The 20,523-nt window shown below is 50.9% G+C and overlaps 1 protein-coding gene across 6 annotated transcripts in view; it reads right to left on the bottom strand.

The window, feature by feature from the left end:
- MGRN1 (mahogunin ring finger 1) overlaps positions 1-20,523 on the bottom strand; it is a 55,350-nt gene that overhangs the window by 20,927 nt on the left and 13,900 nt on the right. For all 6 annotated transcript variants that reach the window (XM_040635386.1, XM_040635389.1, XM_040635385.1 and 3 more), the window contains exons 2-5: positions 12,865-12,983; positions 11,321-11,409; positions 10,537-10,683; positions 7,914-8,031 (exon numbers count right to left, since the gene is read on the bottom strand). In XM_040635386.1, the coding sequence (XP_040491320.1) occupies positions 7,914-8,031; positions 10,537-10,683; positions 11,321-11,409; positions 12,865-12,983 (473 nt within the window). The remainder of the gene's footprint in view (positions 1-7,913; positions 8,032-10,536; positions 10,684-11,320; positions 11,410-12,864; positions 12,984-20,523) is intronic.

Below are 20,523 nucleotides of genomic sequence, written 5' to 3' on the forward strand. Positions count from 1 at the left end.
TCCCCACCAGGTAAGCCCAACTCAACTTGGCGTCCACGGCTTTGCCTGGTCTGCACGTTTCATGGACGGGGGACCTCACAGCACATATCTTTCCTGTCTGGCTTGTTCACCGAGCACCACGTTTTCGAGGTTCACCCACACTGTGCCTGTCAGTGCTTACTCCCTGGGCCGAGTACTACACTCCACGGCACAGCCAGACCCCGCTCACCCATTCGCCTGCTAAGGGACATGGGGCTCTCCCCCTGCAGGCTGCCGCGCACACCAATGGACGGCGTCTGTCTGAGCCCTGGGTGACCGGTGTTCAGCCTTGTAAACAAAGTGCCTGGCTTGCCCACACCAAGGGCCAAAGGAAAGTGGCCACAACGTGGTACGCAGCTGAGCTCAAGGAGAAACCCCCTCTCACTGTTCCTTCTCCGTGGCCCCCGGCTGCTCCCTGACCAAAGGCCGCTCTCCTCCCCACACACATCTACCTGGGCATAGTTTCCACATCTGCTCACCAGCAGGGGCCACAGGCCAGGACCGACAGGACAGAGGCAACCAGTTGAGGACACCCCATGCAGGGCTGCAAGAGGAGGCCCAGAAGGAGTCTGTGGGCCCCAGACTGCCAGTGGGAGCCAGGACTGGGAGGCACCAGGTTTTGGGATCCAGTCTGGCTCCACCACCAAGCCTCAGTTTCCCTGTCTGTAAAACAGGGATAAAAGTTGTGCCTGGTGCGCACGGTGGCTGAGAAAACACACAGCGAGCACCAGCCATGCAAAGCTCAGCATGGTCAGGCAGCAGGAGCTGAGGAGAAAGGTGGCCAGGAGGCCTCAGGGAGAGACAAAGGGCATGGACTCCCAGCATGCAGGACTCTGGGAACCCGTGGGCACACTAGCTGCACGTGGGGAGTCAGAGGACGTGTTCAGGCCCCCCCAGGACGCAGCCAGGCCTCACGCTCGCTGCAGCCTCAGGGTAGAGGGCGGTACGGCAGAAATTCAGACTTGAAGAGAGAAGGGCCCCTCTCCGCAAGGCATGCCTTGCTCTGGGCTGACCCATGGCAGGTGGCGGAGGTGATCACCTGAGACAGGAGATACAGGTCATCCACAGCTCTCCTGGGGACAGGGGCCCCTCTGCAAGCCTATTTCTGCCCCCCCCACCCTGAGTCAGGGCACAGGGGCCATCCTGCCACTGCTGTCCTGCGGTTATCCTGGTGACATGGACGCTGGGTGCCGTGCAGGCTGCCTGTGCAGGGCTGTAACTGAGCCCAGAGGGGAGGGTTCAGATGAGAGCCCGATGGGGAGCGGAGCTTTGTGCACGAAGCCCATGGGCCCCTGCACGTCTCTTCAGTTTCCGGAATAGAATCCCCGGTGCTGCTGGGGGCGGCAGTTCAACGCCAAACCCAGTGCTCTGAGAAGCCACGAGTGAGCGGCACCTTCCTTCCCCCTTGCACAGTGTGCGCGGCCTCAGCACCAGCCGCCAGGCGTGTTTTGCTGGCACTGGAGTAACAGACACTGGTGTGGGGAGGCCTGCGCGGTGGCTCCACCAGCAGGCAGTGACCCAGCCCTCCTGTCCTGTCTTGTGGGTGCACAACGGACAGACCTCAGGCTTCCTTTCTTAGGTCATACTGAGGTGCGTTTCTGCCGCTCAACCAAAGAAATCCTGACACAGATCCTGTTCGAAGGCCTGCTGGCGCCTCCCACCAACATTCAGCTCGGTGAGCACGTCCACAGAGCCCAGGGCAACATCAGCAAAGCCTGAGACAAGACCTGCCCTTGGCCGGCCCAGGTTGAGGCCAGGGGACCGTGACGGAAATGAAGGGACACATGAGCCCAGCTCTCCCTGGGACCAAGGCCCAGGCACCACGCCGCCCTCGAGTGCCCGGCCACGACAAGCCTCCACATGAGGAGCTGCCACCCCTCTCCTGCCATCCAGTTCCCTGGCCAGTGCCGCAGCCACACCACCCCAGAGGGACCAGGGAGTGCAGGGACTCGAGGGGCGAGGACCATCTCCCCTAAAACACCTGCTCCCCAGACCTCTGCACCCAAGTCACTCACTGGAGCTAAGTACTCTGGGGAGGACAGAGACTTCCCCCCCACCCCATTGTCTGAGGCAGACATTTATTTTTAATGCAGGAAGAGCAGCTTTTCTCAGGGAAGAGCAGCCGTCCAGGTCAGGAGGAAGAGCCGGGGCCAGCTGATGCTGGCAGGAGCCACACCAGGCTCTGCAGCTCAGGCCCCACTCTTCCCCCACGCAAGCACGGCTGGGAGCCTCGCACCCCAGCACCTCGGGCTCTCCCACTAAAGAGGAGCTTCCAGACAAGGGTCTTTGCAAGCCCTGGGCCAGATGGACACCGGGAAACAGGGAAAAGGCTAATGGCGGAAAAGGAGGGGGATGTGGCTCTCATGAAAATAAATGGAAGCCCATGAGGGCTTTCGTAGGGAAAACCAGCAAAGAAGCCACTCCAGCCACCCAGCCATCTCCAAGACAACCACAACATGATCAGTAAATAAAGTAAGTTATGCATGCGTAGGGATGGGGGGGGGGGGATGGGAAATCTCCATGCCTTCCTCTTAACTGTGCTATGAACCTGAAACTACTATAAAAAAGTCTTTCAAAAATTAAATTGAAGGCGGGGCTGGGTGGCTCAGTTGGTTGAGTGGCTGACTCATGATTTCGGTTCAGGTCGTGATCTCAGGGTCCTGATGTCCAGCTCTGCACTGGGCCCTGCGCTCAACAGGGAGTCTGCTTCTCTCCCTCTCCCACCCCCTCTGCTCCTCCCCCTGCCCCCTTTCTCTAAAATAAATGTTTTTAAAAATAAATTATTTTTAAAATATTTTATTTATTTATTTGAAAGACAGCGTGCATGCATGAGCAGGGGATAGGGACAGAGGGGAGAGGGAGAGGCAGACTCCCCACTGAGCAGGGAGCCCAATGTGCGACTCGATCCCAGGACCCTGAGATCATGACCTGAGGCAAAGGCAGATGCTTAACCTGAGCCACCCAGGCGTCCCAATAAATAAATAATTTAAATTAAATTAAAAAGCAAACCATAGCCAAGAGAAATGAAAACATACATCCACACAAAAATTTGCACACAAAAATCTGTACAACACAGTTCATAACAAAACAAAGCTGGACACAACCTCAATGCCCATCCACTGACGGACAGATAAACAAAACGTGGTCCAACCACACAGGGGACTATTCTGAGCCACAGGAAGGAACAAAGTACTGACTCCTGCTACGACATGGATGAACACACAGTGCTCAGTGACAGAAGCCAGTCACAGAAGGTCGCATACTGTATGATTCTGTTTATGTGAAACGTCCAGAACAGGCAAATCCAAAACGACAGAAAGTAGACGGGCGGCTGCTGGGGCCTGAGGGGGAGGCACAGGGAGGGACCGCTGACGGGCACAGCGTTTCTTCTGGGGGTGAAAAAACAGTCCTGTAGTCAGATGGCGGTGATGGCTGCACAACTCTGAATACAGACCTTCTTCAACTTACGACAGGCTACGGCTGAGAAGCCTCTGGTAAGGTGAAAATATCGTGAGTCGAAAATGCATGTAATGCACCTTGCAGAACTTAAATGTGCTCAGAACACTGACGTCATCCTACAAAGCCTATTTCATAATGAAGTGCTGAGTATCTCATGTAACACACCGAATACTGCACTGAAAGAGAAAAACAGAGCGGTGGTCAGTGTGTTGGTCGTTTACCCTTGTGACCGAGTGGCTGGCTGGGAGCTGCGGCTCCTGCCACCAGGCACCCCCACACAGGACGGTGCTATAGATCGCTAGCCCAGCGGAAGATGCAATTCAAAATTCGAAGTATGGTTTCTACTGAATGTGTATCACTTTTGTGCCATTGTAAAGTTAAAAAAATCAAAGTCAAACCATCTTAAGTCAAGGGCCATCTATCTGGTAAATATCACTGAACTGTACACTTTTAAAAGGGCAAATTATGCGGTATGTGAATTCTCTCTCAATAAAATGTTTTAAAAAACATACTACAGAGTAATATTTATACGGCACGACCACATCTTTACAACAAACAAACAAATGCACATGGGAAAGAAGTCTGGAATACAGACCCTAAATGGTCAGAAGTGGTTGCCTCTGGAGAAGGAGACTGAACTGGGGGTGGGGGGGGTGCCTTACAAATTCTGTATAATTTGTACATTTTAATCTTTTTTTTTTAAAGATTTTATTTATTTATTTGACAGAGAGACAGCCAGCGAGAGAGGGAACACAAGCAGGGGGAGTGGGAGAGGAAGAAGCAGGCTCCCAGCAGAGGAGCCTGATGTGGGGCTCGATCTCAGAACACCGGGATCACGCCCTGAGCCGAAGGCAGACACTTAACGACTGCGCCACCCAAGCACCCCCATTTTAATCTTTAAATAGGCAAGTCTGGGGAAAATGGCTAAAGAAGGGAGGCTGGCATGATGCTGGTGGCCAAGGGGACACCTGGCCATGTCGGGAGGCATCCCTGGTTGTCACAGCTGCAGTAGGGGCGCTCCTGACACCCAGCAGGCAGAGACCAGGATCCTGCTCGACATCCCACAGGGCACAGGACAGCCCTCACTGCAGAGAAGGACCCGGACCCCGACGGTCAACAGCACTGAGGCCGAGAAGACCTGGTTGAGGAAAAGTCTGGGTTTGGTGCCTGAGTATCTGTCGGGCCTCTAACATCTGCCAATGTCTGCTTCAACACCTCCGGCAGGCAGCAGCACAGGGACATGACGTAAGAATTTCCGGGACCTTCTATCTACTGCAAGGCTTAGCAGTTACCCAACGACAGTAATAACTGATAAAGTTCCCATTTAAAAATACATGTAACAGAGTGCCTCGCTGGCTGAGTCAGTAGAGCATGTGACTCCTGATCTCAGGGTTGTGAGTTCAAGCCCTGAGTAGAGCTTACTTTAAAAAAAAAAAGAGAGAGAGAAAATAGAAATACATGTAATAGGGGCGCCTGGGTGGTGCAGTGGGTTGAGCGTCTGACTCTTGATTTCGGCTCAGGTCATGATCTCAGGGTCGTGGGATGGAGCCCCACGTTGGGGTCTGTGCTGAGCGCTAAGCGGGAAGTTGGCTTGGGATTATCTCTCCCTCTTCCTCTGCCCCTCCCCTGATCGCACTCTTTCCCTCTCTTAAAAAAAAAAAAAATTTAATTTTAAAAAATACATGTAACAGAGGGAAGAATTGGAGTGACCACTTAACGAGTGCAGAGTCTCCTTTCAAGGTGATGAAAATGTTCCAGAATTGCACAGAGATACATATATGAGATTGTGCTAAATGTCATAATGGTAAATTTTATGTTATGTGTATTCTATCCCCCCAAAAAATGCATAAAAGTAGTGAGCTGATTTTGAGAACACATTAGCTGAGGTGATGATCAGAGAAGGCAAAGATGAGGAAGGAGTCCTGGGATAAATCCACACCAGACAGGCCCGTGTGGCCGCCCACCACACCCACTGCACCTGCCACCACCTCCGCCATGACCACCATGCCACATGCTGACAAGCTGGAATGTGGGCCCCTGATGCTCTAAGGGAGGAAAGGGGGTGCCCCTATGTGGCACCTCAGACTGGTTTATAAGCCAAGCGTGCCCCCAGGACAACTGACCTCACTGGGAGTCTGGAAAACAAACCGTTGGCCTGACTCAGCACATCTACAAATGCAAAAAGATCTGTTTTGCAGCCAAAATGCCAGCCAAGGGGCTGCACTAGGAACAGAGGTCATCAAAGTGAGGGTGCAACCTCAGCCCAACCGTCCCCACAAGCGACCACAGGGTGGAGGCACCCACTTGTCTGTCCAAACCCTTCTGCCCATCCAGCCCCCTCCTTTCTTTGGGGAGTGGCTTTGCCCCATTCACAGGAGGGCGGGCAAGACCACATGCACCTGCTGGGTAGCCCGACCAGGGGTGTGTCCGCGCAGGGATGGAACCATCTGATGAATGGGACTGGGGGCGGGGCTCCAACGGCCCCCTCCTTCTTTCAGGAGACTTTCTCCCAGAAGTGACACAAAAGCGCTTCGGCTCCTTGCCATCAAAGCACCTGACAAGCAAGCGCACACACAGCCAAGAGCAAACACCATGGTGTGGCCTTCACCTTCTGACACAGTCCACGAGCCAGAACCTTCCTGCCCAATTCCCATACCACCCCATGCCCCGCTGCCTCCGTTCCTTCTCCCTAATTTATTTTAGTGATATATGACCACCTTATGTAAAAAAACTACAGAATTCAGCTAAGTGAGCTCAGCTGGATACAAAAAGCCACATATCATATGACTCCATTTGTATAAAACATCCAGGGGCGCCTGGGTAGCGCAGTCGTTAAAGCGTCTGCCTTCGGCTCGGGGCGTGATCCTGGCGATCCGGGATCGAGTCCCACATCAGGCTCCTCCGCTGGGAGCCTGCTTCTTCCTCTCCCACTCCCCCTGCTGTGTTCCCTCTCTCGCTGGCTGTCTCTCTGTCACATAAATAAATAAAATCTTTAAAAAAAAAAAAAAAAAAAAAAAAACATCCAGAAAAGCCAAATCCATCCAGAAGTAGAATAATGTAGGGGCTGGGCCTAGAAAGAGGGATCAACTATAAATGGGCATAAAGGACCCTACTGGGAGGATGGAAATGTTCGAGAACTGGACAGTGGTGATCACTGCATAATTCATAAATTTACTAAAAATCACTGAATTATACACTTAAGAGGACAAAGTTTTATGGTATATACATTATACGTTAACAGACCCGTCAACACAATTCAGACATGTATACAGCATCGGCACGCACACCGCTCCCATACAATGTGTATGGCTGTGTGCGTGTGTTCTAGAACTTTTTTTTTTTTTTAAAGATTTTATTTATTTACGTGACAGAGAGACAGCCAGCGAGAGAGGGAACACAGCAGGGGAGAGGGAGAGGAAGAAGCAGGCTCCCAGCCGAGGAGCCCGATGTGGGACTCGATCCCAGAACGCCAGGATCACGCCCTGGGCCGAAGGCAGACGCTTAACGACTGCGCTACCCAGGCGCCCCTAGAATTCTGTCTTATCCCAAGACCCTGTGCAGCTTCATGGGTATCTTCCCCAGTTTCTCCTCAAGGTTTATATATATACATATATATTTTCTAAAGATTTTATTTATTTATTTGACAGAGAGACAGCCAGCGAGAGATGGAACGCAGGCAGGGGGAGTGGGAGAGGAAGAAGCAGGCTCCCAGCAGAGGAGCCTGATGTGGGGCTCGATCCCAGAACCCTGGGATCACACCCTGAGCCGAAGGCAGACGCTTAACGACTGAGCCACCCAGACGCCCCTCTCAAGGTTTATATACACGTACACGTACCTGCAGAAACGGTTTTGTGCATTTTTCTTGTTGTTGCATACATGAAATGATACTGTCTGCAACAGCTCCCCCAAGCCCAGAAGGGGCTTTCCCCAACATCAGCCTGTAGGGTATACACGGATTCCCCTGCACCATGGCTGCACGCATCCGTTACAGAAGTGAACCACGGTGCCTGTGTTATACAGATGGCTCCTATAACCTCAGGGAACAAGCAATCACGGACACACAGGTTCTTTCCATTTTTTTCACTATTACAGACAAAGCTTCCATCACCATCTTTCACATGATGTAAATTACCCTTTCCCAGCTACAGAACCACATGGTGGAAGGGGTCCTGCCATGCCGCAGTCCCACGGCCCCGACAAGGCACCAGAGCTGGGTACCGGAGCCTGTAACGGCAGCCAACACGGGACTCAAACCCCGCTCTCTGGTCCCGCACGCGTCCACCTGAGCACACAGACCCGAGTCAGCAGCCACTCCTGATGCTTATCAACCACGTGAAGAATCTGAGCGGACAGGCCCCGAGGTGTTTGTCCCCCGCCACAAGGGGAGGGGATTCAGGAAAGGGACCAGGGAAAGGGGGTCCTGGCCAGACGGTTACCTCATCATCCTTCCACTCGGAGAAGTCGATCTTGAAGGAGGGCAGGGAGAACTGCTGGCTCACCCCTCTCTTGTAGTGGACGGTCTCAGACTGCAGGGCAGGGCTCTTGGGGCTGTACCTGAAGGGGCAGCCGAGAGAAAGGCCGCTGAGACTCCGCCGAGAGCAAACGGTCTGCTGCACCTGGTCCTCAGGGCGACCCCCTGAGCACAGGGGCCTCTGACGCAGGGGCCAGCAGCCATTGGTCTTCTGGGACCGAGCAGAGGTGACGTGTAGGACCCACGCTTCCCTCCTCTTCCTGCAAGTGCCAGCCGTCCTCTGGCGGGGCGGGGCCCTCAGCCCGCCACCGGCTTCGGCGGCCTCATTCTGCTCATCATCGGCTGTGCCTGGGGCCTGCCTGGTTACAAGTCCTCTGAGCCCACATCTGCCCAGTAACTAACTGCCTTTCCAGATCTGGCTACGCCTTTCCATCTGGCTTTTATGGTGTGTTGACTTTGCTGAACATGGTACAAACACGTACGCAGTGCGGGGCGTCCCCCACACCCACCCGCAAGCTTGCTCCCTGCCGCCTGCTTCTCTGCGCCAGCCACAACCCACGCCCGAGCGCACAGGTGCCTGCTCTTCAACGTTCAAGCTGCAGTTCACCCACACCTGCTCCCTCACTGCGGACAGGCCCCGAAGCTGTCCTCTAACCGTCACACGCAGAGCTGCGTGCTCTGCAAACACCGCATGGCCTTCACTGCGGGGTGAACACAGATGGTCTCCAGTATCTGGCTACTGCGCACAACACTTCCAGGACCCGCCTCTGCCTCTGTCTTAGCCACATATACAAGCGCTTTCCCAGAAAAGGAACAGCTGGGTCAAAAGGTACTCACATTTTCAATTCTGATCAACTCTGGCTTCTCCCCGTTCAGGAATCCAACACACAACCCTGACAAGCTTCCTCCACCCACCCCACACCTGCCACTCCTGGGGCCTCTGTCTCTTAGACAAAAGACACTCTGGAGAGCCGGAGAGACTGGGGACGGGGGACTGCTCTTGGATGCACAAAGACAGAGGGCCCCTCCTTCCCCGTGAGAAGCCAAGCCTCAACCTACAGTAAAGACTCCGGCTAGGACCCTGCCGCCATGCAAATCTGGGCTTTTCTCTGGGACCCCCGATCTGCCCCTTTTCTCGCCTGTCAGGAAGCAGCGAGGGGATCAGGGAATGCAGACAGAATTTCCAGGCTAAGGTAAAGGTCCCTGAACACAGGCTTCTGGGTCCCCAGAGCTTTCAGGCTTCTTTTTGTTCCGATGACTTCTGTGCTCACACCACTCAACTCCAGCAAACTCGGAAGGGAAGCAGGCTCCCAGCCAACTCCTGCCAGGTCTCAGGAAGGGGAGAGAGCAGCATTTCCTCCCCTGTCCCCAGAGGAGGAATCCCCTGGGGGTCCAAGACAAAGAGTCCAGGGGAGACTCTGCCCTTTGCTCATGCTTCCACTGTCCTTCTAGGGGCAGCAGACCCTCTTCTCAAGCATATGGCACCTCTTACAAGCCCAAGTGTGACACAGCCAAAAGCTGGCGGAGTGGGGGGTGGGTGGGCTGCTTGCCTGCACCTGCCAGCCTGCCCGTCCCTTGCCCCTCTCTGTGGCAGCCTTCAGGCCCCTCCCCGCTAGCCAGGACCCCTTCACTGTGGCAGCCAAACTGGAGGAAAAGAGAGAACACAGAAGCCTCACCCCAACTGTTGTGGCACTGTGTTCCTGCCACACGTGTCCTCCCACTTCCTGGTCGGGGCCAGAGCAAGTGAACATGGCCAAGGACAAAGGTCAGGCAGGCAGGGTCACAAGGAAAGAGCCAACAGGGCACCAGAGGGGCTGGGGAGGGACCTGAATGGCCACATCAGTGACAGCACCCACAGGACACCACGCTCACCTCTGGGGGGCAGGCCCCCAGATATTCCTGGATCTTCTAATTCTTGGCTTATGGTAAGAACACATTTGTAAATGGATTGCGTTATTGAAAAAACAAAAGTAATCCGATGTTTGGGTCAGTGTGGAGCCTCAAAGAAGAAAGTATAGGAAAAGGAAACTTGTCCTCTTGTTGCCGCCAGGGAGGGTGCGAGTGGGGAAGGGTGGGGGAGAGAATGGGAGGGTGGTAAGGGCAGCCCCTCAGGGGCCCAGGCCCCCAGCCCCGTGAGATCCACGGAGGACAAAGCATCACTCCTTGCAGGGGGTGCTCCCCACAAAGCCCCACCTCTGAATTTTCTCTAATAGCAACAGCAAGGTCCTTATACCAAACACGAGGGGGCTGCTCCAGCCAGCCCTGCCCCCAGCGCAGGAAGCTGAGGCACAAGCGGTCCCAGGCTGGGAGCTGCTTGGCAGGTGCAGGGCCAGGCCAGCACCTGAACCCTGAGCCCCAACCCCAGATCCAATTCGGCCCTCAGGTGGCTTTCCCCAACAGGACACAAGCGGGCGCATTTTCGCTAGTCTATCTAAGTCTGTGGTGGTGCTGAAGTTGAGGTTTTCAAAATTCTGGGGCCAGCAGGACACTTGTTGCAAATAAAACCTCCAAAAGCTCAAACACACAACACGGACCACAGAAGCACAGCTGCCGGGGCCAGCCCCACTCGCCCAGGCCCGGAGACTCACACCACCGTCCCGTTCAGGAACTCCTCCACCGCCTGGCAGTAGATGGTGATGGCCACCCGGGCGTCGGCATCGAAGGTGAACTCCAGGCTGTAGAGGACGCGGGGCTTCTCGCTGTCCTCGGAGGGGCTATCGGTACCATCTTTGTACCTGCCCGAGAGGCAGAGGGACAGGCAGCAGGTCAGGGGCTGTGCCTGTAAGCGTCCCCACCCTGCACAGCACACACATTCCCGCGACCCGGGGGCCTCAGAGGTGGCTGCCTGCGAGTGGGGAGCCCCACCCCGGGTGGACAATAAGGCCCAACTTTGTCCTTCCCTTGCCTCCTGCCCACAGAAAGGGAGGCGTCCTCCTGGTTTAGAGACAGCCCCAGACGCCTCAAGCCTTCCAGGTTTAAAGCAGTTTCTCAGCCCGCTGATGCTGGAGACTGCATCATTCCTGGCTGTGCGGCTGTCCTGTGCACTGCATGGTGCTGAGCAGCGTCCCTGGTCTCTGCCCACCACCGGCCCGTAGCACCCAATGCCCCCGCTGTGACAACAGACATGGGCCAGGGTCCCTGGGGGCACAGCTGCCGGTTGAGAAGCCTTGGTTTCAAGACTGGAGTGTCAGAAGCAGAGCCCAGCTGGCCTTCTCTCCCTCTGCACCCACACCCCAGGAGCAACTCTGGGGCTCAAGACCTGCCTGCGGCCCTCTGGCCCTACACCCAAGGTTAGCAGAGCCTGGGGTCGCCCACCATTGCCCCCTCTCCCAGGCATTAGGAGCCACAGAGCAGGGCAGGGCGGAGTCTTACCTCACAAGGCGCAGGGAGTCTTTTCGGATGTTCACCAGGCTCCTCAGTGTCTTCACTGGCTCATGGGGGGCGGGGGTGACGTAAGGAAACTAGGAGGGAAAAACCCAAAGCAATGCCCAGTGACTCCCTAAGTTGTAGTAGGGACAGAAAACAGGGATAATCGGAGCAACAGTCACAAGTCTGTACTCCCTGGCCCTTGTGCTCATTCATGAAGGAAAGCACAGCAGCGCAGCCAGCAAGCAGGAGGGCCGGCCCAGGCCACCCTGGAGGATTCTGGCCACACGAGTCTCACCACGGTCCTCCGATTCCAGGAGGACCCTCAGCAAGCACAGCCTGGCCGGGGACCCTGGGGGCGGTGAGGGCTGGGGCTCTCAGGCCACGTTCCCGCAGGTGCCGCCCTGAATAAAGTGGACTTTCCACAGAAGGACGGTGGTCAATACGATTCTGCAGGGTGCTCATGCACAGACACACACAGAGCCTGCCGGAAACTGGAGTCATCTGGAAAGTTCTGGCCTGTGACAGCACCCGGGAGCTTTATCAGATGTTGTCACTGGGGAAATGGAGGGGATGGCATGAAGGATCTCTCTGCATCACTTCTCACCACTGCAGGTGAGCCTACGACGGTCTCAAAGTTTAAAAAAGAACAGATTTATGCAGGTCTGTAAGAGCCAGGCCCTGCAGGGCTGAGGCCTCAAAGATGGAAGGTGAGGTTGCTTTCTTGCTCTCGTGGACTCGGGAGGCACCACCCGAAAGCCCCAGTGATCCCATGGGTGGGGGAGGACGGCGCACCAGGCCCCAGCTCCTTGCCTCCCATCCACTAAAGATCAAGATTTCATGTCAAGCAGCTGCTCTGTGGTAAAGCAGCCTAAAGACTTCTAGTCCAGAGGACACCCTACCTCCTGTCAGGCCCAGGGACACCCTAGGACTTAGGAGCCTTACGGAACAGAGTCCAATGTCTCCTGAAAGAGAGGGCCTCCTGCCTGGCCCCTCATCCACACTGGGGACCATCATTTCAAGTACAAAACCCAATCCCCCACTCAGCATCCCCCTCCCCACTGGCCCTCACTCATCCTTCTCTCTCTCTCTTTAGTCTCCTTTCATGTTCTCTTCTTCATTGTCAGCACCCTCTGCAGGGAATGGGGTGGGATCTGTCCTCCACCCCCAGCCCCTGGAAGAGTCCTAGGCACACAGCAGGTGCCAAATGTGTGTTGAATAAATGGACAGCAGTGCGTAAGCGTGCACTTCTCTGGCAACTAGTGAAAGTGAACTCGAGGTAGTCCCACGGCCTAGATGCACTGGGCTCAGCAGCAGCAACCCTGTCTCCAGTGACCAACCTGCAGCCATCCAGCCTCTCAGGGGGTGGGGCCGGGATATGCCCCTGAACACACACACACACACACACACACGTCCCGCCAGCAGCTCTGCCCATCTGGGGCAACTCGGTGCCTGCTTGTCCTCGAAGCTGGCTACAGACAGCAGAGGCGAGAGGCACCTCACCACCGCCACCCAGGTGCCTAACCCCAGTGAAACCCACCTGGACCCACCTGGACTGGGCGATTGCCCAGGAAATTCAGATCCATGTTTTCTCCAAAGAGGTAACCTTCAGGGTGGGGGGTGTCAAATTTCTCGCCTCCCATGAAAAAGTGCGAGGCAAAGTAGTTTCCTGGTTAAAAAAGAAAACAGAGTTGTAGATTATGAGGTTCGACATAGCACAGGGGAAGCGTGTGATGGCCAAGAGGCTCAGCCCAGAGAACAGCTCCATTTAGAGACAAGCCTCACAGGCGGTCCCTCCCGCTTGCGGCTCTAGCCTGGGCCTCAGCCCTTCAATCCCATCAACCTCTGCACCCCGACAGCCTTCCTGCTCCCAGACCTCCCGTCCCTGCTCAGGCGCATGCCCTGTTCTCTGTTCCACTATCCTTTCCCTCTGTGGCAGTCTGAGTTTGTTCTCCTCAAGGATACGTCGCAGTTCCTCCCCGAAACCTGTGCGTGTGACCTTGGCTGGAAATGGGGTCTTTACAGTTGTCATCAAGAGGAAGTCAGACTGAAGTGCAAAAGTGGTAAAAATAAGTATATCGGTGAAACTCAGTCAACTGGCTCACAAAAGGGTATAAAGCACAGCACCGTATACCTGAAATGTGGGAAGGAGAGGAGTAAAGAATGGGCTCAAACTTAAGTGACCGTCAACTTCACACAGACTGCTACATGCAGAGGATGTTACATACAAACTGAACGGTAACCACAAATCACGAACCAGTAATAGATACGCAAAAAATAAAGAGAGAGGAATCCAAGTACATCATTAAAGAAAGCCAACTAATCGTGAGAGGAGAAGAGAGGAATGGAGAAAAACCACAAAACAACCGTAAAACAATAACAAAATGGCAATGCATACATACCCATCAGTAATTACTTTGAATGTAAATGGACTAAACACTCCAATCAAAAGACAAAGGGTGATGGAATGGATAAGAAAACAAGACCCATCTATATGCTGCCTCCAAGAGACTCACTGGAGATGTAAATACACATGTGAACACTTGACGGGGTAGAGAAGCATTCATCATGCAAACGGTGTGGAAAGAGAGCTGGGGTAGCGATACTTACATGGGACAAAACAGACTTTCAAACAAAGAGTTAAAAAGAGATAATACTATATCACCCAACATGGGTTCACCCAAATGCACAAGTTAATAACAACCATAAAGGAAATAACTGATAGTAATTAACCCACTTAGGTCAATGGACAGACCATCCAAACAGAAAATCAACAAGGAAAAAGTGGCTTTGAATGACACACTGGACCAGATGGATCCGACAAATATATTAAGAACATTCCATCCTAAAACAGTAGAATACACAATCCTTTCAAGTGCACATGGAACATTCTCTAGAATAGATCTTGTTAGGCCACAAAACAAGTCTCGACAAAGTCAAAAAGATCAAAGTTATCCTATGCATCTTTTCTGATGACAACACTATGAAACTAGAAGTAAACAAGAAAAAAATCTGGGGACACCACAAATACATGCTACTGAACAATGAATGGGTCAACCAAGAAATCAAGGAGGAAATAAAAAAATATACAGAAACAAATGATGAAAATGAAAACACAATGGTCTAAAATCTTTGAGATGCAGCAAAAGCAGTCCTAAGAGAGAAGTTTATAGCAATACAGACCTACCTCAAGAAGCAAGAAAAATCTCAAATAAGCAACCTAACCTCACACCTAACCAAACAAGAAAAAGAACAAATAAAACCCCAAACCAACAGAACAAAGGAAGTAATAAAGATTAAATCAGAAACAAATGTAGTAGAAACTTAAAGAACAATAGAACAGATAAATGAAACCAGGAGCAGGTTCTTTGAAATGATGGACAAAACTGATAAACCTTTTTTTTTTTTTAAGATTTTATTTATTTATGTGACAGAGATAGAGACAGCCAGCGAGAGAGGGAACACAAGCAGGGGGAGTGGGAGAGGAAGAAGCAGACTCATAGCGGAAGAGCCTGATGTGGGGCTCGATCCCATAACGCCGGATCACGCCCTGAGCCGAAGGCAGACGCTTAACCGCTGTGCCACCCAGGCGCCCCAAAACTGATAAACCTTTAGTCAGACTCATAAAAAGAGAGAGAGAGAGAGACAGGAACTCAAGCAAAATCAGAAATGAAAGAAGAGAAATAACCAATACCAAAAAATTATGAATGATCGTAAGAGAATATTTTTAAAAATTATATGCCAACAAATTGGACAATCTGGAAAAAATGGATAAACTCCTAGAAACATACAATGTCCCAAAACTGAATCAGGAAGAAACAGAAAACGTGAACAGACCAATTACCAGCAATGACATTGAATCAGTCATCAAAAAACCCACAACAAATGAAAGTCCAGGACCAGATGGCTTCACCAGTGACTTCTACTAAACATTTAAAAAGGGTTAATGGCTATTCTTCTCAAACTATTACAAAAAAATAGAAGAGGGTCCCCTGGGTGGCTCAGTCGGTTAAGCATCTGTCTTTGGGTCAAGGTCATGACCCCAGGGTCCTGGGATCAAGTCGCAAGCAGCCCCGCCTCAGGCTCCTCACTCAGCAGGGAGTCTGCTTCTCCCTCTCCCTCTGCCTCCTCCCCACTGCTTGTCTGCTCTCTTTCAGTTTCAAATAAATAAAATCTTTAAAAAAATTTTTAAAAATGAAAAAAAAAAAAAAGAACAGGAAGGAAAGCTTCCAAATTCATTCTACGAGGCCAGCATTGCCGATACCAAAACCAGATAAACACAATACAAAAAAAAAAAAAACAAAAAACTACAGGGCAATATCTCCGATGAACATAGATGCAAAATCCTCAGCAAACCAAATCCAACAACACTACAAAAAAAAAAAAAAAAAATCAGTCACTATGATCAAGTGCAATTTATTGCTGGGATGCAAAGGTGGTTCAATATTTCCAAATCAATCAGTGGAATATATCACATCAAAAAGAGAAAGGATAAAAACCATATGATCATCTTAATAGAAGCAGAAAAAGCATTTGACAAAGTACAACATACATTCATGATAAAATTCCTCAACAAAATAGGTTTAGAGGGAACATACACCAATGTAATAAAGGCCATATATGAAAAACCACAGCTAACATCATCCTCAATGGGGAAAAACAGCTTTCACCTAAGATCCGGATCAAGACAAAGATGTTCCCTCTCACCACTACTATTCAACAGAGCACTGGAAGTCTCAGCCACAGCACACAAGAGAAAGGAATAAAAGGCAGCCAAATCGGTAAGGAAGTAAAACTTTCACTATTTGCATATGACATGACACTATATATAAAAACCCTAAAGACTCTACCAAAAAGCTATTAGAACTGATAAATGAATTCAGTAAGGCTGCAGGATACAAAATCAATGTACAGAAATCCATTGCATTTCTATACACTAAGAAGGAAGCATTTCTATACACTAAGAAGGAAGCAACAGAAAGAGAAATTTTAAAAAACATCCCGTTTACAACTGCACCAAAAATAATAAAATACCTAGGACTAAACTTAACCAAGGAGGTGAAAGTCCTGTACTCTGAAAACTGTAAAACACTGATGAAAGAAAATGAGGATGTCACAAACAAATGGAAAAATACTCCATGCTCATGGATTGGGAGAAAAATACCATTAAAATGTCCATACTACCCAAAGCAATCTACAGATTTACTGCAATTCTCATCAAAATACCAACAGCATTTTTCACAGAACTAGAACAAAGAATCCTAAAATTAGTATGGAACCATAAGAGACCCCGAATAGAACAATCTTGAAAAAGAAAAACAAAGCGGAAGGTATCACACTTCCAGACTTGAAGATGTACTACTAAAGCTGTAGTAATCAAAACGGTCTGGTACTGGCACAAAAATAGATAAGAGGATCAATGGAACAGAACAGAAAGCCCAGAAACAAATCCACGATTATATCGTCAATTAATCTTTGGCAAAAGAGGCAAGAACATGCCATGGGAAAGGGACAGTCTCCTCAACAAATGGTGTTGGGAAAACTGGACAGCTACATGCAAAATAATGAAACTAGACCACTTGCTTACACCATACACAAAAATAAATTCAAAATGGATTAAGGACCTAAATTTGAGACCCAAAACCATAAAAATCCTAGAAGAGAACACAGGCAATTATTTCTCTGATATCGGCTGTAGCAACACTTCTCTAGATATGTCTCCTGAGGCAAGAGAACAAAAGCAAAAATAAACTATTGGGACTACACCAAAATAGAAAGCTTCTGCAGAGCAAAGGAAACAATCAACAAAACTAAAGGACAACCTAACGAATGGGAGAAGGTATTTGTAAATGACATATCTGATAAGGGGTTAATATCCAGAATATATAAAAAACTTACACAACTCAACACCAAACAAAACCAAATAATCCAATTTAAAAATAGGCAGAAGACATGAACAGATGTTTCTCCAGAGAGGACATCTAGTTCACCAAGAGACACATGAAAAATGCTCAACATCACTCATCATCAGGGAAATGCAAATCAAAACTACAATGAGCTATCACCTCACACCTGTCAGAATGGCTAAAATCAACAACACAAGAAACAACAGGTGTTGGCGAGGATGCAGAGAAAAAGGAACCCTCATGCACTGTTGGTGGGAATGCAAACTGGTACAGCCACTGTGGACAACAGGATGGAGGTGCCTCAAAAACGTTAAAAATTGAATGACCCCATGATTCAGTAATTGCAGTACTGGGTCTTTACCCAAAGATACAAGAGCAGTAATGCAAAGGGATACATGCACCCCGATGTTTACAGCAGCATTACCTACAATAGCCAAATTATGGAAGCTGCCCAAGTGCCCATGCACTGATGCATGGACAAAGACATGGTATATGTACATATGTATGTGTGTGTGCGCACACATACACACACACACACACTGGATTATTACTCAGCCATAAAAAAATGAAATCTTGCATTTGCAACAAGGAAAGATCTAGAGTATAATGCTAAGCAAAATAAGTCAGTCAGAGAAAGACAAATACTGTATGAGTTAATTCCTGTGTGGAATTTAAGAAACAAAACAAACGAACAAAAAAAAAAATCAGACAAATCAAGAAACAGACTCTTTAACTATAGAGAACAAGCTGATGGTTACTAGGGGGATGGGGGATGGGCTGAACAGGTGATGTGGATGAAGGAGCGCACTCGTCACAATGAGCACGGGGTCACGATGGAAGGGCTGAATCACTATATCATACACCTGAGCTAATACAACACTGTATGTTAACTAACTGTAATTAGAGTTTAAAAAAAAAGAAGAGGTCAGACTAGACTGGGGGACACTAAGTCCAGTGACCGATGTCTTATCCGAGAAAGAGGGAGAGTGGACACAGAGGCTCACACAGAGGGAAGGCAGGGTGACTCGACTACAAGGTAAGGAGCACATGGAGCCACCAGCTGCTGGGAGGCAGGAAGGACGTCCCCCTAGAGCCGTCAGAGAGAACCAACCTTTGCTGACACCTTGACCTGGGCCCCCCAGCCTCCAGAACCGTGAGAATAAATCCTGTTGCTTTAAGCCGCTCACCCTGCGGTGCACTGTTAGAGCAGCCACGGGCACTAACACAGTTTCCCACGCCCCTGGACTAAGTCAGTGCCCCATCCACACCTGAGCCTTGAGTACATTTTCACCTCAGCACTGACCACAGCTGAAAACTGTGTGGACCTGAGTATCTGACACCCCCCACCATGAGAAATAGGGCTCTGACCGGTTCCCCATTATGTCCCTGGCACATTTAGGCACTAAATTCACATTTTTGTAAAAATAAATGGGTAAAAGGGTCAGCTTCCAAGAAGAGAGTTCACAGCTTTGCTGGGGAAACATTAGAGTGTCTATCACCTCTCCCAAGATTCCTGATCTGACACTCACCCTCTGTCCCCCATTTCTCTCTGGCACAGAGAACCCAGAGAAAAGCCCAGTTGGCCACAGGGCCCTGTGAATTTTGTGGACACCCAGGCCATGTATCCCGCAGGCTCGGCAGGCACATCTGGGCACCTGAGCCCATGTGCGTCCTTCCTGGAGCCCTCAGAGGGAATTCTGAGCCCTTCAAACTCAGGTGGGTGCCCTGCCTGAGACTTGCAGCCCGGGTTCCGTGCACAGGGCCGTGGCTGCCCAGGCAAACAGGCCCAGAACCAGGAGTCCAGCCTGGGGGCTCTCACCTGCAGGGAACATAACCAAGGAACACTAGGCAAGGGCATAACCCCACCCCAGCACACGTGGCCAGGAACCAGACAGAGCCAACTGCAGTGAGAGAGAAAGAGTCAAGTGGTAACTAAATAAACATAACACTCCTGATTTTATGCAACACCAAGTAGCTGCTAAAGAGAGTCACACACACTTGGATATGCACATGGAAAGACGATCACGGAGTATTTGTTATTAAAAAAACAAGCTGGATGTGTTCAGGATCCCATTTGAGAGGTAACTGCACACAGATGCGCATTAACACAAGTTGTGAATACACACAGAATGGTCAGGAAGGGCGCACGCAAAAAGCTACTGAGAAGTCAGTCGGGACTGGAGGCAGCAGGGACAAAAGTGCTCACATTCTCACACCTCCCATCTCACCAGATAACGACAGGGACAAGCAGATGGGGGCAGTCACTAGATGGGACCACACGTCGGTTAAAAGGAATGAGCCAGGCCTCCACGTATCAGCACACAGCAGACGCACAACGAACATGACTCAAACAGAGAGAGTGGGAGACCGTACCAAATGGAAAGCAGCCCTGCGGCTCCGACGTGGAGAAGAGGCAACACGGGAGGGCAGCACGGGGGCCACAATGGGGCTGCTCGAAAAAGAGATGCAACATGAAAATGGGAAGCACAGATTCTGAATGGAGAGTGTTTGCTCTCATCTCTGTGCTTTCCTAGGTTTTTCAAATGCTCACATTTTTTAAAGGGAACTTTTAAAGGAAGAATGTGCGCAACAGAGGACCAGGGAGGGGTGTGTGCTTGTGTGTATATGCGTGTAGCGTGTGGTATATACACAGCTGCAGGTGTGCAGCGTGCATATGTGTTGGTCTGGGTAAATGCTTGTGTGTATATGTGTGCAGTGTGTGGTATACACAGCTGCAGGTGTGCACCATGCACATGTGTCCATCTGGGTGTGTGCTTGTGTACATATGCATGCAGAGTGTGGTATACACAGCTGCAGGTGTGCACCATGCACGTGTGTCCATGTGGGTGTGTGCTTGTGTGTATATGTGTGTAGAGTTAGGTATACAGAGCTGCAGGTGTGCACCATGCACGTGTGTCCATGTGGGTGCATGCTTGTGTGTATATGCGTGTAGAGTGTAGTATACAGAGCTGCAGGAGTGCACCATGCATGTGTGTCCGCCTGGGTGTGTACATGTGTGCAGTGTGTGGTATACACAGCTGCACGTGTGCACCGTGCACGTGTGTCTGTCTAGGGGTGTGCTTGTGTGAATATGTGGGCATCTGTGTGCGTACACATAGTTTAGGATCAAGAGGAGCAGGCAGAGCTCTGAAGAGGAAGGAAGGAAAAGAGCAAGGAGACACCATGAAGGGCAGAAACAAAAGGCAGACAGACCAGCAGACGGAAGTAGAGAAACCACGACCACCACAGGACTCTTCCTCCATGCCCCCCCCGGTTGGGAACACATCGAGGGGGCACAGATCC

The sequence above is a fragment of the Ursus maritimus genome, unplaced genomic scaffold (assembly GCF_017311325.1).
Source record: "Ursus maritimus isolate PB19 unplaced genomic scaffold, ASM1731132v1 scaffold_2, whole genome shotgun sequence".
Taxonomy (NCBI): Eukaryota; Metazoa; Chordata; class Mammalia; order Carnivora; family Ursidae; genus Ursus; species Ursus maritimus.